Here is a 25136-nt window from a genome sequence, read left to right on the forward strand (position 1 = left end):
CTTTCTTGTGACAAGGAGCTATTAAAACAGTTAACAGTCTGTTATACAATTTAACACATTCAATTTTTGTTGTAGCGAACTGTTGTATGTTTCTGTTATCAATGAAAAATATTTATAGCTTGCTATTAATTGCCCATTACAGTCCCTGTAAACTCTGATTTTTTTTATTTGCTGTTCTAGCATCTTGAGTTTGGTAACGACCAGAATATAAATTAATTTCCCTTAGCAGAATTATTTTCCACTGTGGGCTGATTTTTTCTAACTGTATGCAGCTATGTACTGCCTCACTTATTTGTGCGATTAATTTGATAAATTACATACATAGATTAATTTTCTTATATTACAGTGTAAAATCAAAACATCAGTAGCAAACCAAATGTCCCGCAAATTAGTCCAGTAAAGGAAGTTCAAAAGATTGAATTAAGGTGCAAGATGAGGTTTTCAATCCTAAAAACAAAAGTACGAAGACTGTAGACATTTTAAAGAGGCATGGCAGTCTGCCTATTGATATAAGTTAATTACCTTATCCCAGTGTTATAGTTTTTTTTTTGTATTTTTTTGGTAGTTTGACTGGGCTGTGGTAGTCCCTTTTTAGTGGAGGCCTAGGGTGAAAAGGTTAATTTACAACAGGCAGTTTTATGCATCACAGAAAAATGTAAATCTTAAGATTACAGTATGGACATAGAGTAACTGAAAGATATTTTTCCTAGAGAGTATCCTGCAGTCAGTCATCACTTCTGTCAGCACCAGTGCATTGCTACTTTTTGTGTATATTTCCCCTAGAATATTCAGATGGATTAGCATATATCTGTTCAGGTGCGGTCAGACTTTGAAGACCATACATTTCACTGTGGTTATTTCCACCTTCAGAGGGTTTTTTTTCAAAGTTTATAACAGTGCATATGCCCAGTATGACATGGAAGGAGAATGATGTGACTTAGTATGCGCAACCAATCATCTTTTCCAGGCATGCATTGAAAATACTTGTACTGTCTGTACATGTGGTGTGTGCTGCACAGGAATTACCTATTTCTAATACCATATCCACAGTAAAATCATGTGCAACTGAATTTAAATTGATGTTTTTCCACACGTGATGTCAGAGCTTCTTAAGGTAATCTTTTCACAACCACCAAAGCTAGTGTCTCACTTTCCTGCTTTCACCCAGTAGTCAACTAACCAGACTGCGCCCCCCCCCCCTTTGCAAATTCCTGGATCCGCCACTGAATCTCTGCGAGCTACACGCGCTAGGGACCTAAACCTTGCCACCACAATAAACAGAACATGCTGGAGAGAGAGATTCCTGTCCCAGAGACTTCTCATACTCTGGAACAAACTACCTATCTATATCAAACAAAGCTCCTCATTAGCACTCCAAGAAAAATCTTGATGATTGGATGGGGGATAGGAAATTCACCCCGGGATCACTTCTGTGGCTCTGCTCGACAGGGGCACAGGAAAATAATTTTCTTGGGTGGCGAAAGCCAGGGTACCTTTTTGGCTAGGGCCAATAGCCTAGTACCTACCTATGAACCTATATGTATGAGCTTAGAAAGATTGCTGTTAAGCAACTGTTTTTCAATAACTCCAGAGCACAAAAGTTTTTAAAACAATGGCTCATGCAACAGAAAGTAGAAAGGGTTGCTACCATGTTTAGGGCACCTATAACAAGGAAAATAATCACAGATCCTGTAAATGTATTAGAAATATTTTGGAAATTTTATGAAAATCTGTATAAAGCAGAGAAATGTGGAAATCAAGAAAAAGTACAAGGGAAAATGTTTATCGAAGAATTAAATATGCCAAGGTTAGATGTAGATAAGGCTCAATTACTGTTAGGATCGGAGGAGAGGAGATAAACATGGTGATGTATAACCAAACTGCATGAAAGTCTTCAGGAATAGATGGTATTCCTGTGGAACTTTGAAAGCTAGGAGGGATGAAAGTGATAAAGATCTGGAAGGTTTTGTTTAACAGTATTTTAAAAAGAGAACCACCAATATCCTGGAAGAAAGCGGTGGTGGCTGTAATACCCAAAAATGGTAAAGACCTAACAGATCCAGCTTCATACAAATCCATTTTGATTCTAAACCATGATTATGAATGGTTTATGTCTATTACAGCTAAAAAAGGGCAAAAGTAGCACAGAAATTGATAAATATGGATCAATGACATTGTGTGCAGGGAAGGCAAGGATCTGACAACATTGATGGATGAATGGATCCAGTAGGAAGTAGAATGTAAGAAAATGCCACTGTTGTTGGTGGGTCTTGATACTGAGAAAACAGTCAACAAAGTAAGCAATGGAAGCATTTGCATTCCCTGACAATAAATTAGGTTAATTAGATGAATACATGAGGATAGGGTGAGAAAATTAAAGTGGAGGGGGTGCTATCTGAAGTTCTGTTTGAAAAGAGGAACTAGGCAAATGTGTCCTCTTTCACCTTTATTTGCATTACATTTAGAACCACTGGCAAAGAAAATAAGGGACTCAAAAAAATTCAAAGATATAATTGGTATGGTAATCAAGAAAAGTCGGCTTTATTTGCAGATGTTCTCATTTTCTACCTAATAAAACTAGAAAAGGACATTTCAGTGTTGTGGAACATTCTGACAAAATTTAAACTGTTTTCGAGATAAAAAAATTAATGAAGATAAAACAAGAGCAATAGTTGTAAACTATGTAGCCACTGGTTCAGCAATACCACATTTATGGTGACATGATAAAATAAAGTACTTAGGAGTGCAGATTAAAAGGGATTCTATTATGGTAGCTAAGGATATGTGGGAAGTGAGTAAAAAGATAATACAAAAATTGAGAAATTGGAAGATCTGTTTTACAGATATGGATAACAAGGTACAAACAGTGAAAATGTTTTTAGTGCCTTTAGTTTTATACACAGGTGAAGCATATTCTTATCAACCAGAGATGAAGTTGTGGATAGCAATTAATAAAGAGTTGAAGGATTTTATCTGGGAGGGGAAGAGGGCAAGAGTCAAGTGGTTTTGACTTTCCAACAGAACAAGGTGGTTTAAGATTACCTGATTTGAAGGGATATTTCAGAGCTACACAGTTAAGGCTCCTCTACTTAGCATAAGCAGAAAGCTGTAACTCAAAGTGGAAATGGATAATGATGAAATGGGAGATGCTCAAGGAATAAGGAGAGACTGGGATTTGGGGTGCAGATCTTTAAGGAGAATAGCAATAATCATACAGAATATTATATTCTTAAAGAATATTATATTCATAAAGTAGCAGGAAGTATTCTAACAAGTAAGCCAACATGGGAATGGAGAAAGGAGATTCTGTCGACAGGGATGACTGCAATTAGGGATACAGAGAAGAGGCAAGAGGGAGATGGAATTTACTGAAAAAATTGGCAAAGGAACCAAGGTACTGGGTGAAAATAATTAGACAGGAAAAGCTATTGAAATGGGAAGAGGCAAGAATTCATTTGGACTGCAGGCTAGAGATTGCCTTCCCTATCAAGGATTGATATCAGAGTATAGGCAAAGAAAAATGAATGGGGGATCCTAAGTGAAAGACCAGCAGTGAGTATTTTAGTAGAATCTAGAACAGAGGGTGCTGATAAAAAGGGATAATTAGTATGACATATAAAACATTGCATGACAACAGAAATCAATCAAAGGAGGTTAGAAAGGATTGGAGATTGTATAAGCAATTCACAAAAAAATAATGGGAGGACATATGTATGGCTCCTAAATATGCAACAAAGTCTAGAAGATTTAGAATCTTTGCATGGAAATGTTTTCATAGGTATTTTATACTCCAACCAGAACCAGACTCCAAAGTATTTTTCCTCAAGGAGATTGCAAATGCTGGAGGTGAAAACTATTAGAAAATTTAGGAATAAAATTTGTGAATATTATAACATTATAAAAGAAAATAATACATTAAATGCTCTAGCAAAACATAGACATTATAGATATTAAATATCATAAATATTATACGTAAAGATTATAAGATATTTATTTTTCACGAGATTGCTTATGTTCCAATTAATGAAAGATATGGTAATAGAGAAGATGAGCTTGATTTAAGGGAATTTTGTTAGCAAAGAAAATTAAATGCCTGTATATTACCAGGTTTGAATGTTTCAGTGAATGTTCTAAGTGTTTTGAAAAAGAAAAGATAACTTAAGAAGCAATGCAAGTATAACTTACTTTGATTGTGACTGTAAAACTTAAAAAATATATTTGTATTTAGCACCAATTCTAGTAGCCGCAGTGGTGCAGCGGTAACATTGTCGCATCACAGCAAGAGGTTCTCCCATTCGATTCTCGGCTGGAGCGCCTTCTGTGTTGAGTCTGCATGTCCTCCTTGCGGTCGAGTGACATTCAAAAGACATGTGTGAATGGGCATGACTTCGTTGAAGGTTGGGTGTCGGGCTGGCACCTCAACACCGTAAAAATCTACTGCTAATCATTAGTGGACTGGAGTTCCGCTGTGGTGACCCCTAACCAGGAAAAGCCGAAAGAAGAAGAAGAATTTAGCACCAACTAGTTGGTTATGTGATGTATGTTTGAAGTATGAAGTATTTAAACAGTCTTAGGTCATTAAATGAATCTGTCTGATATATTCTTTAGTAAGAAAAGTGCTTATTGGTTCCTTCTGAATACATCATGTGAAAATTTAAATCCAGTCCTTTATTTCTGCAGCCAAAACTGTTGAAGTTTTAACAGAAGACTTTTCAGCCAAAACTTAAATTGGAATTTTAGACAAACCAAAACGAAAATGTGTAGAAGTTAATTTATTTTCTGCTCTGGGCTTCTTAGCATTAGGACTCCGGGAGAAATATCTGCGCTGTCTGTTCCTTTTTCTTCTCTTTCTTCTTCGTGTAGTTACAGGCTTGGCCCCAGAAATCAATGGTGCTGACCACGACACTGTGGATGAAGCTGATGCTCTACTGGAAGATCATCTAGAGCTACATTTGTTCTTAATGATACTTTTTTTGTCAACAATATTCAAAGAAGTAAACAGCTGACATACTGCAATTAGAAGAGATGCATTCTTCACCTAAATAAATGCAAAAAGCATGCCTATATCTTGAGAATATGCATTACTCCCCATTACTAATAAAGTACAAAAATAAAAAAATAAAGCAAAGAGCGGCAGAGCAGTCTACAGAGCACTGTAGGCAAAACTAAAGCAATTACTACCCTGTGAAGGTTTTAGACAGTGAACGGACTAAAAGCCTACACTACTCTCAAGTTACATTCGCCATCCTTGCAACAAGATATATCAGTCCTGCAAACAAATGCACCAACACCAGAAGGGGAAGTACAGTACAAGAGAGAAAGAACTACACAGATGTCTACCGATATACTGCACACATTGAATTAAACTCATACTGTTATGAAATACCTAAAAATATACAAATATACATCAATGTACTCTATACATAGATAAAAAAAACACATGGAGGATCCATCTTTCCAGAGGCACTTACAAAATGTGAACACCACCCCCCACCCAAAAAAAAAAAAGAAAGCATGCAGCTAATTATGATTTTCTGAGTGAAACAACAAACGGTTTTGTTAAACTTTCAGTGCGCACAACTGAAGGACACAGACACTAAAAACAGAACATGCAACTTCCATAATAATGTAAGGGTGGGATGGCCTTTTAAAAGTAGAGGAGGACATACAAATAAATCTTTTTGACTGAAAAAGTGTTCAGGCTTCAAACTGGACAGGATTGACCAATGGAAAAAACATTTATGCACTATGGAAAAAAACATAAAAGAAATGGTATCAAACCTGTTTGAGCAAAATAAATTTACAGTAAATCAACGGTATAAAAGAAAATCATGATAAACAACAAGGTCTTAAAAGTAAAATAAATCTTGAGTTGTGATTTGGCACTGGTTAGCAGCCCATCTGTGAACATGGATACAGGCAGACATGTTCCTCAAGGTGGTTTGTTCACGTTACTCATAACCTATACAGCTTGTATGACTTAAAATAAATGTTAAGAGTTCTGCAGTTCATTATATGTAATCATCATAAATTGCAAAAACTAACCAAGAATAATCTAACAACAAATCATATTTAAAGATATCACTATATTAGAATGCAGCAAGTATGCAATAAGACTGCAGAGGTGCTCGTATTGGACGATTTAGTTTATGCAAACTTAAGAATCCTTGCTAATTAATCTACAGTTTATAAAAAAATATCCAAAAAAGTATAAAACCAGTAAAATAATCCCACTAACCTGGTGATCACATGTTCTTGGTGACTGCAAGGCATCGCTGAAAGAACAAACAGAAAAATAACAGGTGTAAAGTTTTTTGCATGGCATGCTAGAAGAAAGTCTTCCTATCATCATCTCCTTAAACGACAACTACAGCAGATATTAAGTCTTTCCTATCATTGACTCTCTGTGAGAATCCCAAACATAGAAACAGGACTCTAGCATAGTTGTTCCTGTCTGTACCCAGTTCTGCAGTCTGTCCCTTCACCATTCCTTTGTAGTCTTCCTTTAAACGATATGCTGCTTTCTTCAGGTCATAGCAGCTGACACATCATACTGCCCGTGGTAACAGGTACTGTGACTGAAGACTTTTATTCACTGATGAGTGGGTAATGCAGGAATGAATAACAAGAAACTTTTGTTCAATGGATTTGCCTTGCTGGGCAGAGTTTTTTCAAAGCAGACCCTGAAAGAAATGCTTTAAACACCAAGCAGTAAACATCTACAATTTATAAGCCAGTAAACAGTCTGTCCTGATACTTAGAATCTGACACAGTGCAGATTTTATGAAAGACAGATAACATGCATGGGCATACACAGTACATCTTATATTTGGAATGCACAATATTAAACATTTTCAAAAACTACAGTCGCTGGATAACAGAGAACAGTCACACATGTCAATAATTACATCATATGAACAGATGTTGGCTGCAGCCTGCAATATATGTAGTACAATCCTTTGTCAGTGACCTAAAAATACAAACTTCTGCACATACTCGTACAACTAGTGTTAGTTACGGTAAAAAGACCAGCATCACTTTCAAGAGATCAAACTTCCAGCTGAAAAGCATATTAGGGATTTTCTTCAGCTGCTGATGTAGTTATACATTTCAATTGTTTTCTTATACCTAAACAGTCAAATAGACTCGAAGCACAAGCAGACACATAACATAAATAATCTGAACAAAAGAGAGAAAACATACCATAACCACCTAGACAGGGCTGCTTTGTAACCTTACTACTGACTGACAATGGTATGTGATGGGAAACATGCTTACACAAAATGGGAAAGAGGAAGGCATAATGCAGACAACTTAACAGTGGTAAACAAAGACAGACTGACCTGTTAAATAACCTTACTGCTATTGGACAACAAAACCAAACTAACTGAGCAATGTTATGTGAAGAGATGGGAGGTATTAAGGAAAAGGGCACTTTGAGTCAAGGGACGCACATAAGCAAAATTCTTCACTACGTTTCTTTAAGACAGTCAAGAAAATAAGTTAGAAGTGTTCTAGTATGTACAGAGTATACCCATGGGTAACTCCTTTACACTGAGAAATTGTACAGAGTACACCACAAGTAACTCTTTTAACTGTAAAAGTGTACAGAGGACATGCACGGGTAACTCCTTTACACTGAGAAAGTGTACAGAGTACACGCATGGGTAACTCCTTTACACTGAGAACATGTAAAGAGTACACGCACGGGTAACTCCTTTACATTGAGAACATGTAAATAATACACGCACAGGTAATTCCTTTACACGGAGAAAGTAAGAGGGGGAAGGGGTACGTGCAATATTATCACTGAGGGGCTTTACAAAACATAATAATGACAACAACAATAATAATAATAATAATAATATTAATAATAATAACAACGATAATACTAACAGAAGGCTTTAGTGGAAAAGCTCACTTAGACTCTGCCATAGATTGCTGAGAAGGAAAGATTAGTTTTTTTTTTTTTTGTATTGCTTCACTGCCTTCTTCTATTGTCTATATCGATTTGCTTTCTTTACAATGTGTTTTATTTGTATTCTGCTTTTAACTGCATATTTAAATTAGGAAAGAGACCACAGCTCTCTCTCTTGTAAGTTACACCCAAAGCACAACTGTATTTCTGGCTGCCTGCTCCTTATGTTAATTTGACCACATATTTCCTCTTCCCCTTCCTCTTTCATTGGCTATTGTAAGCACAAAATTATCATTTTGTGAAATCACTCCCCTTCAGATATTTAAATTTACTGCCCCTCCCTCTGTAATCCAAACAAACAGAATACAAAGTGCCCACCTCCTTCCAACCTATTCTGCTCTTATAAAATTGGTGACTCTACACTTAATACTGCCAAAGCCTAAGTTACTCCATCTTTCACATGTAACTGCTTAGTGCACACTACAACGCTTAGGATATTAGCACACTTTTTCTATTTTTCTATCTTACCTTTGATATCTGCATCATCTAGTCTAAGATCACCAGCTATTGGAGAGCCCACCTTCTGCCTCTCAGGAGTCACCTTGGGATATGTCCTTCTAGTGAAAGGAGGAGCACAGGGACATTACTTCCTCAAGACTGTTGATCACCAGAAATACTGACAACTGCTTCAAAGACGCCAGCTTAAAATTTGTGCTTACATTTTGCTCCTGGTGAGAAAAGGAGCAGAATGCATTGATTCCTAATGGTTTCTGACTGTGTAGTGAGTGTCTGTGTTGGACCTTCATGTTTGGTCTGGTTGCAATTCAAAGAAAAGGCTACAACAAGCCTACAGACCCTTGCATCATGTGGGACAAGGCTATTCATCACCAAAGAGCCTGTGGCCTGCTTCATGTCTTGGGATACGGTGCTAATGTTTTGTTTCTGCTGAGAGAACAAAGAATGGAGCATTGTACCCCAGCAGCGTGAAGCTGTGGTGAGGCCAGTACTAGTAGCAGCCAGGAAGTAGTCAATCCGGTGAACCCCCTCTTTTCAATAATTCTTGACAAAGCTAATTCTTTCTCTTTGATAAGTACTGCCTGATTATCTGCTGTCTAACCTAACTTCAGAATATCTCCCTAAATACTTCACCCATAAATCATCAGGTTCTATTTATTAGTTTCCCTCAAGTGGCAGGCAGTGCCATGTACAGAGTCAGACACCTCAAGTTAATATTTTTCCTGTAAAAGCACCCTTGAAATTTCACCAATACCTACTAGCACACAAGCATTGGTACCAGAGTTGCAAACCAGATAGATACTACTGACATTAACTTATACTCTCACTGCAACTATCTAAACAATAAAAAAGGGCCTGTTGCCATGGATATGAACTTTCCCCACTATTTCCAGTACCAGCCTGGGGGATATGGGCATCCTGAAGCAACACAGCAACTCCTCATGTTTGCTGACAACCAGCTAATTCTCAAACAAATTGATATGGTACGTGACAGATGTATTTATACAATGTCCCTAGAGGCAAAGCTCTCACATAAAAGCATACTACACATGCCGCATACTTCACACACAGCTCAAGGCAGACACGCAGACCTACATATGTTGAGGCACTTAAATCTAACCTTCCTAAACCCTAAAGACTTCCTGGACGAAGAACACATAACTATTCTCAGCATCCCACTCTTTCAAAACAACACCCACATCAACAGCTACAGTGACATCTCATGGAGCCTCTACTTATAAGCCCATAAGGCATGCCACCACACAATCAAACATTTTGGTTATTGGAGACTCCATTGTGAGACACACTGATGTCCCTCTCACCAGGCTCAGTAAGGAGAAAACCAGGGTTGGTTGCTTATCAGAGGTCAGGCTCTGCAACATTACGCAAGCATGTAGGTCACTGGACCTAAAGTACCAGTATGACTCGGTCACAGTCCATGTGGGTATAAATGACCCGAGAGGTACCTCCCTAGACTATATGAGTACAGACATCATGGAGCTCTCTGAATGCGTGTCCCAGGCTGGTATGAGCCTAGAACTGAACAGCATTTTACCTCCTCCAGGGATGATACCACGACACAAACAGAAGATGACTGACTTTAATAACTGGCTTAATTTCTGGTGTTATTCTAAGGGGGTGTAATATCTGTCAGTGTGGAAGGAGATGGTCAACAGACCACGATGCTTTGCCAGGGATGGTCTGCATCTCACCCCTCTAGGCGTTCGAATATTAACGAAAACACTGTCCTCCTCCAAAGTGCCCTTTTAGGCATTGCCAAACTGAAAGTACTTCCAAAACAGCAAATCAAAACCAAGAAAATCTAAAGGTGTTACTGCTCAATGCTAGGAGTCTAAACAAAAAACTCCACTCCCTACAAGCTCTCCTCACCTTAGAGAATGCTAACGTCTGTATGGTCACTGAGATATAGTTTAAAGCTGCATGGACAGCACACCAGCAGTGCCAAGCTATAATGCTTTCCACATATTTAGACCAGCTACTACACAGACAGGGACTAAAGGCAGAGGGGTCTCAATTTACATACAAAATAAATATACCTCAAGGCTGGTTAAATAGAGTAACGCACTTTAGCTTCTACACACTGAAATCACCATAGGTAAAATCCCATACCCCTTCCTTGCAAGCTATATGTCCCCCTCCATGACCCAGGAAACCCATAACATGTATTTAAACTTACTGGAAACACTCCCCATCCAACCCAATACCATACTCATAGGTGACTTTAATTACCCCACTATTAATTGAGAATCATATACTACACTAAATATTCAGGCCCAGAGTTTCCTGGATTTTGTAAACACAAACTCCCAGGACCAGACTGTCAATACACTGACGAGGCATGCAAACATACTGGATCTGGTCCTCGCTAATATGGGAGAGTGCTGCACTCCCTTGGTGTAATGTCTTTTCTGGTAAGTTCTCACCACAAAATGGTCTCCTTTGAAGTAAAAATAAATCCTGGAATCCCTACTAACGCTGGAATGTTTGAGAACTACTCAAAGGCAAACTTCGTACTATTAAACGATAACCTGACAAAATTTCATGTCCCTATAAACTGAAAACACTGCTGCCTACATGGAACTGTTCATCGACTAAAATCATACAAGCATGTCAACAGCTGTACCCATCAGGAGGAAGAACAAAACTAACTGAAAGAACAAGCTACCCTGGTGGAATCACAACATCAATAGGATGTATAAAAGAAGAAAGAAAATCATGGCAGAAATTAGGAGGTGTAGCACCCAGCATGATAACTGTACTTATTTCCTTGTTTCACTTGAAAGAAAGTTAGTGTTTGTCGTTTTTGCATTTAAGTTACCTGTAACACATTGCATTTAAGTTACCTGGCACTTGCTCACTAAGTCACCACTAAAAAATTAAAAACACTACACCCTCACAAACTCCCCTTGAGTACCTTGTTCCCCATTGACCCTTTTTTTCAATTATAAAGGAATTCCCAATACTATTCTAGCATGTCCAAAGGTCAGTTGTCAATCTCCTCTCCGGTCCAGCTGGTGAATCTGGGAATCTTGAGTCAATGTTACAACTGCCTCATGTACACAGACAACCCTCTCCTCCTCCCAACAAATTCCAACACATGTGAGAGATGCAACCATATAGCCAAACTGGAGGCTAAGCTCTCTCAACTCAGTACTGGCGTAACCAGTCAGGAGAAGGTAACCACACTCACTACAATTCCAGTCTCACATAGACCTACCATGACAGCAAAACAAACACATAAACACACAAAAACATACTCAGAGGCTCTAAATAAAAATCTGCCTAAGCAGCAGAGACCTCCAAAGCATACACCCAAGCAACCGCTACCCCAAAACAAAACACATGCAACACATAGCTCACAAAGCCAGTGTGCCGAACAGTCACAGCCCTTAAGGCTAAACAACACACCTGATACACTTGTAATAGGTGACTCTATCGTCAGCACACTGACGTCCCGCTCACCAGGGTGAACAAGGAGAAGGTCACGGTGAGCTGCCTGTCGGGCGCTAGGATCCGCCACATAGCACACGCACTCAGGTCACTCCAAGGCAAGTACAAATATGACTCAGTCATTGTCCATGCTGGTGTGAATGACCTGAGACGTACCTCCCTGGACTACATGAAAAGAGACATAAAGGAGCTCTCTGAGCATGTAGCACAGGCCGGTATGACCCTGACCTTGAGTAGCATCTTACCCTCACCAAGAATGATGCCACAATATGAAGACAAGATGATCAATTTCAACAATTGGCTTCAGTATTGGTGTCATTCAAAGGGGATCCAATGCCTGTCAGTCTGGGATGACATGCTTGACAAGCCACGATGCTTCGCTAGCGACGGCTTGCACCTGTCACCCCTGGGCTTTCGGATATTGGCAAAGGCTCTTGCTACCCCCATAGTGCCTTTTTTAGGCAAGGCTCAAAAGACAAACCCACCTCCATAGGTATCACAAGGGATAAGAAACTAAGAGTAATGCTACTCAACGCCAGAAGTCTAAACCTCAAGATGCACGCACTCGAAACTCTCCTTAGTATGGAGAACATTGATATCTGTGCAGTAACAGAAACCTGGTTCAAGGCTCCCGAGAGCACCCCAGCACTCCCAGGTTATACCTCATACCATGCTTTTCGGCCTCAAATCTTGGACCGAACCACAAAAGGAGGGGGAGTATCAATATCCGTCAAAGATACCCACACCTCCAGGTTGATGGCACAGCACGAAACATCACGGACTATCCATGTGCAACTAACAGTGGGTAAAACTGCCTTCCAGTTTATAGCCTGCTACAGACCACCCTCCCAAACCCAGGAACCCCACTCGGCCTTCCTGAGAACACTGGAAAATATGAAGGTCTCTCCAAACACCATTATATTGGGCGATTTCAACTACCGAAACATAGACTGGGAGCATTACTCTAGCTCCAACACCCTAGCCCAAAGGTTCCTAGAATTTATAAACTCAAATGCTATGGAACAACTTGTTACCACTCCCACAAGAGGGGAAAACATACTGGACCTGAACATCACCAACATGGGGACTCTATGCTCCAGACCAGAAGTGTATCCCTCACTGGTAAGATCAGACGATAAACTAATCTCATTGGATATTCACATCCCGACCCCACCCCCTGCCCAGAAAACCACAGTGAAAAACTTCTCTAAAGCAAATTTCACACTCCTCAAAACCGAGGTGGAATCCTTCAAAGCCCCCGAGCCTGTAGAAATACGGCCCAGACCGCAAAATCCTTTATAAACGCATTCTATGAACACTTTCAGGAATGCATGGATCATGCAATCCCAAATAAAACCAAGACCCAATCCTCCAAAGGCAGATGTCCTGTCTGGTGGACCCCAGCCATAAACAAACTATACAACAGAAGGAGAAAGTTACTACATGATAGAGCAAAATCCCAAAAAGGGAAGGCATGTCTGATCAGTATTAGCAAAAAACTACGGGCACTCATAAAATCGTCTAAGGCCAGCTTCGAGAGAAAAAATTGCACAGGACACTAAGGATAATCACAAGGCTTTCTTTAGTTATGTTAGGAACCTGGGTGGGAATTCCCAGATATGCTCGGAATTAGTCCAAAATGACAAAAAATACACCGAACCCACAGACATTGCCAACATCCTAGCTGACAGGTTCAGCGCAAACTTCTCCCCCCCCTTCCCACCAAAAGAGCGAATATCTATCCCAGCAAAGTGCTGCCCCCCCTGACATCTCAGATGATCAGGTAAGAGCCACCCTCTCGAAAGCAAAAAACACAACATCAATGGGACCAGACGGTGTCCCAGGCTGCGTCCTACATGAACACCAAGAAGAGCTAAACCCAAACATAAAACTACTGTTCAGTCTCAGCCTTACTACAGGATATGTACCCAAAGAGTGGCGTACAGCAACAGTGGTCCCTCTCCACAAATGTGGTGCCTCAACGGATCCTGGAAACTATCGCCCCATAAGCTTGACTAGATTGGTCTGCAAAGCTATGGAAAGGATCATCATGGACCTCATAAATAAAGATATTGGGGACCTACAGACACTGGACCCTACCCAGTTCGGCTTTGTTAAGGGCAGATCCTGCCTCTTAAACCTGGTTGATTTCTTTGAAACAGTCACCAAGGCCATTGACGAGGGGAAGGTGGTCCACACAGCCTACCTGGACCTCGCAAAAGCCTTCGATACAATACCCCACTCGGGTATTTTAGATAAGCTCACCAGCTTAAATATAAACTCCTATGTCACTAGATGGGTTGCAAACTGGCTCAAGGACAGAACCCACATGGTTAGAATTGCTGGAGCCATGTCAGACTCCAAACCAGTTACAAGTGGCATCCCACAAGGCTCAGTCCTGGGACCTCTCTTGTTCGGTATATATTTCTCAGAGGAACAGGCAAACACGGAAGGACTGTGGCTGACCAAGTTCGCAGATGACTGCAAACTGGGCGCCATAATCGACTCTCCAGTCGACACAAGCATCCTCCAAAAGGGCCTCATAGAAACAGACAACTGGTGCCAGAGCCATGGCCTCAAGCTAAATGCCAAAAAGTGTATAGTCATCCCCTTTGGCAAAAACAAAGTGCCCACAAATTACCACATAGGTGGTAATCCATTAAGTACAGAAGAAGTAATTAGGGACCTGGGGACCCAAGTTGATAGCAATCTCTCATTTGACAACTACGTGGCCAAAGTGGTTAGAAAATCATTTTATATAGCCCACCTAATCATGAAGGGATTCACATCTAGATCAGGGGAGGTCATCGTGCCTCTTTACTCATCCCTCATCAGGCCCATAATAGAGTACAATGCCCCTTTTGGGATGTACCTTACCAGACACCTGCAGCAACTGGAAAGACCTCAAAAGTACCTCACCAAGAGGATCAAAGGGCTCAAACAGATACCATATGCTGCCCGGTTAAAGAAACTCCAGCTCTACTCAGTGGCATACCGCCTGCTCAGAGGCGATCTGTGCCTGACGTATAAAGCCATGTCAAACCCGGAATTAATGGACATGCTGCACCTCAGAAAATCCAAATCCCATCGAGCTACGCGCTCGAGAGACTTGAACCTCAGCACTGAAATAAATAGGACATGCTGGAGGGACAGATTCATAACCCAGAGGCTCCCTTCACTTTGGAATAAAATCCCAGTCCAGGTTAGGCAGAGTCCCTCATTGACTCTCTTCAAGAGGAATCTTGATGAGTGGATGGGAGATCGTAGGTTTACCCTGGGTATCACTTCTGGGTCACTGTTAGACAGAGGCACAGTATACTAACCTCGAAAAAGGGCATAACAAAATGAATTTAAAATGGGTGGCAAAAGCCAAACACACTCTGGCTAGGCTTATAAATGCCCTAGGGCAGATAGCCTAGTATGAACCTATGAACCTATGAAAAACACTCTCAACAAACTAAACAAACAAACAAACTCAGAGGACAAATAAAGTTTACCAAAGCCAAATTTGAGGTAAACCTCTAAAACAATAAAAAATTGTGTGAGGAGCTCATTGTTAATGGAGCCACCAATACTGAATCAAAAGATATAACAAACCTACTGGCCAGCAAATTTAGTTCCAACTTTACGAGTCTCTCCATTGCAATCTTCCCTCAGGAAATACCATCAAATATAACTGCCCCTACTATCACTTGGGAACAGGTAGGTTCTTAATGCTCTCTGTAAGGCCAAGAACACTGCATCAAAGGGCCCAGACAATATCCCAGCAGGCCTTCTAAATAGCATAAAACATGACCTATCAGGCCCTCTGGAACTGCTGTTTAACTACATCCTCCAAACACGCTTCATGACTCACGAATGGAAAACAGCAACAATAATCCCTCTGCACAAAAGTGGGTCATCTACAGACCTTGGATACTAAAGACTCATACGTCTCACTAGTCTCATATGCAAAGCCATGGAAAGAATTGTCAAGGAAATGACCAATGATGACACAGGAAACCTCCAGACACCGGACACAACCAGTATAGACTCGTCAAGAGCAGATCAGGACTACTCAACCTGCTGTACGTCTTTGAGAAGATCACCAAGGCAAATGATGAAGGCAAAATGATTCACACGGCCTACCTTGATCTGCCACGGCACTTGACACAATACCCCACTTGGGCATTGCTGACAAACTCAAGATTTTAGATACAAACCCTTATGTTACCCGGTGGATAGCCAGCTGGCTCACAGACAGAACTGGTGAGTCCACCTCTACAAAGAGGCCAGTCACAGTGACAAGAGGAGTCCCTCAGGGATCAGTCCTGGGACCTCTTCTTTTTGTCATTTACTTCTCTGAAGTCAAGGTCAATGTTAATAGCCACTAGCTGATTAAATTTGCAGATGACTGCAAAATTAGAAGCAGTCACAGAATCCCCCACTGACACAAATGTTCCCTAGGAAGGGCTGACACAGACAAATAACTGGTGTCTGAGCCATGAACTAAAAGTAAATGCCAAGAAATGCATAATAGTATCCTTTGGGAAGTCATCCACCCCTGGTAACTATCATATTGACAACACACCCCAACAGCTGACCCAGTGGTCAGGGATTTGGGGATATACCTGGACAATAATCTAGCCTTTGATCATCACGTGTCTATAGTAGTGAGGAATTCATTCTATGTTGTGCAACTTATAAATAAAGGTATAGCATCTAGGCCCAAGGAAGTCATTGTTCTACTGTATTTGGCATTCATCAGTCCTGTCATTGAGTAAAATGCTCCCTTTGGTATGTACCTAACCAGGCACATCCAACAACTGGAACGTCCACATAGGTTCTTCATCAAAAGAATACAGAGCATAAGTAACATGTCCAATGCAGACCGCCTCAAGGCCCTATCACTATATTCTGTCTCTAAAAGGCTGTTAAGGGGAGATCTATATCTAGCATACATGGCATTGTCAGACCTCATCCTGATAGACCTCCTGCATATCTGCAAAATAAACAGCATCAGAATTACCCGTTCTACAGACTTAAACTTTACCTGGGATATAAAAAGGACCTCCTGGACAGACATGTATGTATCCCAGAGACGATTGCTTCTCTGGCACATTACCCCCATGCACGTAAAGCAGAGCTCCTCCCTAACCCAATTCAAGTATAACTTGGACAACTGGATGGGGAACAGAACTTCAACTCTGATTTGGTGCCTGTCTCTAATTGATGCAGACAGCCTACAAATGGTTCATCCTAGGCCCCTGCTTGTAAATGTTTTATCATGCAAGCCCCTGCTTACACTTATCTAGGATGCCAGAACTTATCAGAGATTTGGCATACATGATTAGACTTAAAAAGAACGCTCTGATCATTAGCCTAGTACACTCATATGAACCTATATTAATAACAATCACATGACCATTGTTATGGGCAGAAACTAGAAAGGACCACAAACATCTGCTTAGAAATATGGCACAGTCTACATTTCCCCAGATCACAAAATGATGTAAAAGGTGACATGTACCAAAAGAGAAGCATAACTGAGGGCTCAGATCATAATGTCTGAAGTGCATCAAGCAGAAGTGTAGGCCAACAAACACAAGAGGAACAAATAACTCTAGGCCAAAACAGCAAATGATTTCCACTTGACTTCAGTGGTGGTCCCAATGGAAGGCTTCCTGGTAATTTCCTGAAATTGTTTCTAGAAATACTGATAGCTGAACTGGGACTCCAAGTTAGCCAAAACTCCACTGGCAGTCTTCCAAGCAGCTTATGTTACTTGTGAAATTTCTGGCAGTAGGTCAGACAGCTGAATCAGGACAAATCAAGCAGCTAAGCTTACAGTGGGCTGTCAGCATCTCACTTTGACATACTCACCAATGCTCAGACTGGAACAGTGTCTGGACAGATCAGAAGTGCTACAGCCTAGAACCAGCCTTCTCTGGGCCATAAAGGGCAACAAGGACAAGCGTTCTAGCCTTTCTGCAAGCAGTATCAACAGAATTACAGATGCTGCCCCAAACAGAGGAACAATAAAAAAAAAAACTTTCTGCTTAATGAAAATGGAGTTACTACTCACTCCAACTTTCTTTGCCAGGGAGAGCAGAAATGCAATTAAGCTGACTTCTGGATTAATCTACTTCACAAAAACCACTTGCAGCCCAAGTTGCCTTTTGGGGCATTCAGTTCCCATGCAATGCAGGCTGGGAACACTACCATTTGTTTTGTTACATTTTGCTGACACGAAGTGTTGCACATCAATGGTTACCCTTCAATATTCTAAGTGAAGACTACAAGGTACTTGATGTTTCATTCTACACCCATGCAGGTTAGCAACATTATGATGTTGCAGCTGGAGTCAGACTCTCAAATGTGAATCACTTCCATGCAGAGGAGACAGAAGCAAGTCCCAGGCTAGTACTTCAGATATCAAACTACTACCTTGTCTGACTTTATGAAAACAGATGTGAGCTTCAGGGAGGGATACTAAAGACAGCAGAGCTACCAAACATGCCTGATATACACGCACGCTGGACCAAGCCAAACATGATCACACTAACAAGAAATCTAAGACCAGGCAAAAAGATAAAGGAAGTAACAATGGAAGCCCCGTCTGTCTGTTTTGGGCTAAGAGCCAAGACTGTGAAACATGTAGAAGTCATCCAAGACTACCATGCAGCTCTTAAGCTTCACAGACGGAATCATGGAGAAAGCCAAAATGATCAAGGCCGCGCTTTTAATACAGCTGTAAGTACTCAGAAGGCTGTGGATTTTCTGAAAAAAAAAAAAGATATTGCAGTTATTTCAGGCTTACTTTGGTGACTTTATCTAACAATAACTTGTCAAAATTTACATGGGACTGAGCAAAAATCTGAGGCCAAGTTAGGGGGAGTTGACAGGGAATACTGGCTCTGTAACCACTGGCTGTAAATATTCTTTGGAAAAGCACACATGCAGAAATAGGCTTAAGTCAATGCAAGCACAGTTAGTACCATCAGCTTCAACATGCACAAGTGAATGTGAGTTTGGATGTACCTCTGAAACACAATAAAGAAAGGCAGATCCCCAAACTCATGTGTCCTTTTTCACAAGGAGGAAAGCCGTGGCCAGTAGCAGTCCTATGTAAGAAATATGCTACACCAGGAGCAGTGACCAGGAGCAGTCCTATGAAAGAAATACGCTGCACCAGGAGGGAGGAGTTTTCACAACTGAAGGCAAAGTACAGCTCAAGCTGACACCAACATTAGGGCTCCCTGTGAGGAAAGCACATGAAGCTAGTTGTCTAAGTGGGTAACAAGTATGACTTTAAGCTCTGGAAGGGTCTGCTAACTTGGATACACACCTAAGATGATGACAAAAGGTCAACTTGGCAACAGACTGCACAGCCAGTTTTGCCCAAACACAGCAAACTGCAAGAACCTCCTGTAAGCTTTCAACATATTGACTGGCAAAAGGGCATCCATTGCATCTGCTCTCTCTTCTCTTTTAGCTGTTCCCATTAGGGGTCGGCAGAGTGGATCATCTGTTTCCATTTCTTCCTGTCCTCTGCATTTTGCTCTGTCACACCAACCACCTGCATGTCCTCTCTCACCACATCCATAAACCTTATCTTAGGCCGTCCTCTTTTCCTGTTACCTGGCAGCTCCATCCTTAGCATTCTTTTCCCAGTATACCCAGCATCCCTCCTCAGTACATGTCCAAACCAACGCAATCTCGCCTCTCTGGTTTTGTCTCCAAACAGTCCAACCTGAGCTGACCCTGTAATATACTGATTCCTAATCCTGCCCATCCTTGTCACACCCAGTGCAAATCTTAGCATCTTTAACTCTGCCACTTCCAGCTCTGACTCCTGCCTTTTTGTCAGTGCCATCATCTCCAACCCATACAACATAGCTGATCTCACTACCCTCTTGTAGACCTTCCCTTTCACTCTTACTGGTACCAGTCTGTCACAAATCACTCCTGACACTCTTATACACCCACTCCATCCTGCCTGTACTCTCTTCTTCAGCTCTCTTCCACACTCACCATTACTCTGAACTGTTGATCCCAAGTATTTAAACTCATCCACCTTCGCCACTTCTACTCCCTGCATCCTCACCATTCCTCTACTCTCCCTCACATTTACACACATATATTCAGTCTTAGTCCTGCTGACCTTCATTCCTCTCCTCTCTAGAGCATATCTCCACCTCTCCAGGGTCTCCTCCAACAATTCCCTACTCTCACCACAGATCACAACGTCATCTGCAAACATCATAGTCCATGGGACCTCCTGTCTGATCTCGTCTGTTAACATGTTCATCACCACTGCAAATAAGAAAGGGCTCAGAGCTGATCCCTGATGTAATCCCACCTCCACCTTAAATGCATCTATCACTCCCACTGCAGACTTCACCACTGTCACACTACCCTTGTACATATCCTGTACCACTCTTACATACTTCACTGCCACTCCTGACTTCCTCAAACAATACCACAACTCCTCTCTAGATACCCTATCATATGTTTTCTCCAAGTCCACAAAGACACAATGCAACTCCTCCTGACCTCTATATTTCTCCATCAACACGCTCAGAGCAAACATCGCATCTGTAGTGCTCTTTCCCGGCATGAAACCATACTGCTGATCACTAATCATCACCTCCCTTCTTAACCTAGCTTCCACTACTCTTCCCCATAACTACAAGCTGTGACTGATCAGTTTTATCCCTCTGTAGTTACTACAGCTCTAGACAGCAACCTTATTTTTAAAAATAGATACCAAAACACTTTTTCTCCACTCCTCAGGCATCCTCTGACTTTCCAAGGTTTCATTAAACAATCTGGTTAAAAACTCCACTGCCATTTCTCCTAAGCACCTCCATGCTTCTACTGGTATGTCATCTGGACCAACAGCCTTTCCATTCTTCATCCTCTTCATAGCTGTCCTTACTTCCACCTTGCTAATCTGTTTCACTTCCAGATTCACTATCCCCACATCATCCAACCTTCTCTCCCTCTCATTCTCTTCATTCATCAGCAAACTACTCTTTCCATTGTATCTGCTAATACTTTCAAAAGTGTACTGGAAGCAGTGGCAGTAGGCCTTTCACTGGGACTATATAAAACTTCACAACAGCTAAATTGAAAGCTGAAATAGGACCTATACTGTGTACCTCCCTACAAATTTCTTGGAAGATCAGAAAGCAAAACAAATAAAACCCTGCTCCCTATTTTGGCAGAAATTTATCCACGATACCTTTGTCCAAGAAGGATTCAAACTGTATTGGTATGTGGGTAGCTACTCCGAACTTTTTGTTCCCCTTTACAAGATAACAGCATGACTGTGGCTTTGGTGTCATCCAGGCAGCCACTGAAGGTTTTTTTTTTTACCTTAAGACCTGCTGTTCTCACATGTCTACAAGATCCCATGGATTGGACATGCAATGAGAAAGTGTGGGGGTTTATCATTTCCCTCTGAGTGCTGCCTCTCCCAAAAGGCTCAATCCCTAACTTAAAAGTAAAAACTGCTATCCATATCAGAACTCTAGAAAAGATTACAGGTAGAGTGCATGTTCTCAGAAATATGCCCCGAATGCCTCTTACACATGCCCATGCTCAGGGACATACGCGTGTGTGCTGAATTCCCTGATGAAGATTTGGGAGACAATTGTGCAGTGCCTCTTGTGGGTGGGCAGGGGCATCCCCCTGATGCTAAACTGCATTGGGAGAGGACAGGTGCAGTGCAGTTCTAAGTGCCACTGCACTCTCTAGCCATGGGTTGTCATTAGGGTGATGTAATGTATGCAGGGCTTAAAGGAAAACTTTTAAGCATCTCTGGATGGCTGCCTTAACAATGGCTCCTCCAGGCTTACCCTCAAATCCTGGTGATAAAGTAGGGATAAATGGGTTGTAAGATGCCAACCACAATATGGAAGGCAGAAATGGCTGATTCTCCGCCCAAACTCACATTCAGGAACACACCTGAAGGTTATTTTACACAAGCCATGGCAGTATCTATTGTCGAAAGTGAAAAAGCGAAGGTGGTGACAATGCCTCAGGTCCCAGCCCCAACAGCGCACGCTAGGAAAGTGCCTTATCAATCTCTTCCTCCTGCCTACCCAAAGACAAGGATCTGGATAAGCAATGGCTCGAGAACAACCTCAAAGACCAAGAAGCAAAGCCATACTTAAACAGTGGATTATGAAGGACAGTCAAGGCACAGGCACCTTAAAACTGGGTTTTGGCCAATCTACCTCCTAGCAGGCATCACTGGGTGAGACATCTCTTGCACTGGGCTCTTTCCAGTCCCACCGGACATTACTGAAGGCCTCAATCTTGGTTCTCAAACACTGTCGACAGACAGGACCGAAGCACTGGCAGAGAAAACACAACTCAGCATCATGATATGACCCTCACCAAAATAAAAAAAAAAAGGAAACGAAACAGCAACAGTACTACCCAAAATTGTGTTCCAGTGACCACAGCCACACCATGAGGGCTGTGCTTCCTAAGCACTGAAGGCAAGAACTTTTCAAACAATGCATGTTAAGAGAGCTCAACTGTGCAAGTGGCAAGAAGGAGTAATGGATTATTGGGGTGTGTTAACTATGGATTAACTAATCTCCATGTATGGACCTAATGAAGAAACATACTTCGAAAATTATAGTAGCAAGAGTACTGCTAGAAAAACTAAGAAAGGTGCCAATCATAGGAATAAGTGTTACCACCAATGCAAAGGACTCTTTAAATTAATGTATGACATCCTAAAATGAAGTTTCAGATCACTTAATTATCCTAAGTCAGGCCACACTTTCTTTTAAATCTAGGTTACACAGGCCTTTATGAAGCATGGGACATAACTTATCTGCATGTTAGTTTATCTGTTTCTGCAGTCTTGCCCAAAATATTTCTTGTAACTCTCAAAAATGTCCATAGCTAGACGAGAAACACATCCATCTTCTGAATTAAACCTATTCAATGGCAATACTTGCCAAAACTGATAAAAAATTTACAATAAATTGGCAAAAAGTCTTCTAACCATGGTCTAAACTCAAATCAACCATCACCATTCTCTGTCACCAAAACAGCTTTCGTCCTGCTTTGCTCAGCAATCTAGTCTTCAAAAATGTGCACCCTGCCACTGACATGTTTTTTAACTTCTGTTTACTGCCAAGATATCCATGCTACTTCCTTAAGTCTCAGTACAGATGCTCCCTATACATTACTTCATCCACCACCAAACTTGTTCCAGCTGTCCATCACTCTCATCTGTCAGATCATTGACCCTTCCTTTTTTTTTACTTTCAGATCTACTGTACTTCAGTGTTATACTGATTCCACCATATGCTGCTGTTTTTCAAAATTATATCCATACCCATCACATTTCTCATAACTACAGCTGAAGTCCATAGTTCACCTCTCCTAAAATATATTCCACTGACTCAAGTTAACTAGTCGCACTTCTGATAATGCTGCTGTTAAATTTGCTGTTGTCTGAACCAAAATTAAACATCCACATTTGGTTCTGTCTCAATCTTTCATCCTTTTTATAATCAGTGCACATAAGGATGAACATAAAATGCTACCACTTGACTGCTAACAACTTTCACAAGTGAAAAATAAGGAAAAATAAAAAAAATGTGTTCCTATAAGCAGACAAGGCAGACTGTACCCCAACTTAACTGTATCAATATAGAGGTGCTGCATGTCAAGTAAAAGAGAAACTTCAAGGATACTACAACCTTCACTATTCCAGGACAAAACTCAGAAGTTACACACTAGTGATCACACAAAAACAATGACTAGTAGTGCCCCAAAGACAAGACTATACGCCAACTGGTGTAAAATAAAAGTTAGGTACTCAGCATAACTGTGCATCTGTGTTGTCCATTTTAATTCTTCCTCAATGAATAGATCTTGGATCGGACTCGGGCACTTTCCTCTAAATTCTTGGATTGGACTCTTGAGCTCCTCCATTTACCCATAATGCCCCTGACCAATGCATGACCTCAGATTGAGTTTGCTGATGTTATATAACCATCAGAATATAAATTATAACAAAAATAATAAAACAGAAAGACATATTAATAGAACAGGGTCTGAAACAGGAACTGTGGTTCCTAACAAAAAAACTTCATCAGGTTGCTCCCAAAGACATGAATGGGGGAAGGAGGGGTGAAGTTGAGGAAGAATGAAAATGGCTGCCAACTGAACTTTGATGGCGGAGAAACTAGCACCATTTTGAATAATTGAAGCAAGAAAATCTAAAATGGCAGGGATTGGAGCAGTGAAAGGATCCAACTCTATTTGCTGTGCCCAAAAAGAAAATATCTTCCATTTACTCTCAAAAATCTTCCTAGTCAAAAGTTTCTGGGGTGAAAATAAATTTTGAGGAACAGGAAAGGAAAGCCTGGAATGTCTAGCCATAATTGGAATTGGTGACACCATGCAGTCAATCTGAGGCCTGTAATGTCCAGATGTGATAGTAGGTCTGGACTGGGATCCAGTGTCCAAGGGGGGACATAGTGAGACCACAGATAGGCAAACCAAATTTGCCAAGGCCAGAAGGGGGCAATGCAAATTGCCTTGCTCTTCAACCAGAGTGCTTTTGGAAGGAATTTGGGGATTAAAAGCAGAGGAAGATAAGCATACAGAAGACCGGAGGGCCAAACCTGGACTAGAGCATCTCTCGGCAACTGTCCATAAGGGGGAATTAGGGTAAAGAACCTGCTGCATTTGTTGCTGAGGGGAAAAGTGAATAGGTCACAGCAAGTTGACCCCATTTTTGGAAGATCATTTTTGCTACTGATTGATTGACAGACAACTCATGAGGCATCAGGACAGTCCTGCTGAGCCTGCCAACTCGAACGCTGGATTTACCCAGTATACGCATTGCTACAAGAAAGCGGTTGGAGGAGATCACCCACTGCTAGACTCTCACTGCTTCTTGGCAAAGAGGGTAAGATCTGGCTCCCCCTTGTTTGCTAATGTACCAAACCACTGACATATTGTCCATATGGACAGCAATTGTCCCAAGAGGAAGAGAGCTCTGAAAGGTCTGCAATGTGAAAAGGACTGCTCTCATCTCCAAGATGTTTACATGCAGTTTGGTCTCTTCTGGGGACCACGTGCATTGAACAGTCTGTCCAAAGAAATATCGCCCCTCCCCAATATGGGAGCCACCCATGGTCAACAAGGCGTTTTGGGGAGGAAGGATAAAGGGACGTCCTTGATAAATCTCATCGGATTGAATTCACCACAA

General features: G+C 41.2%; 1 protein-coding gene across 1 annotated transcript in view; it reads right to left on the reverse strand.

Moving 5' to 3' along the window:
- The window catches only part of EDC4 (enhancer of mRNA decapping 4), a 2017057-nt gene that overhangs the window by 474158 nt on the left and 1517763 nt on the right, over positions 1–25136 (reverse strand). The window contains exon 20 of the mRNA XM_044082055.1: positions 6239–6275. Coding sequence (XP_043937990.1) covers positions 6239–6275 — 37 coding nt within the window. The remainder of the gene's footprint in view (positions 1–6238; positions 6276–25136) is intronic.

This window comes from Protopterus annectens, chromosome 8.part1 (assembly GCF_019279795.1).
Source record: "Protopterus annectens isolate FY-2018-M chromosome 8.part1, PAN1.0, whole genome shotgun sequence".
NCBI classification, from domain to species: Eukaryota; Metazoa; Chordata; order Ceratodontiformes; family Protopteridae; genus Protopterus; species Protopterus annectens.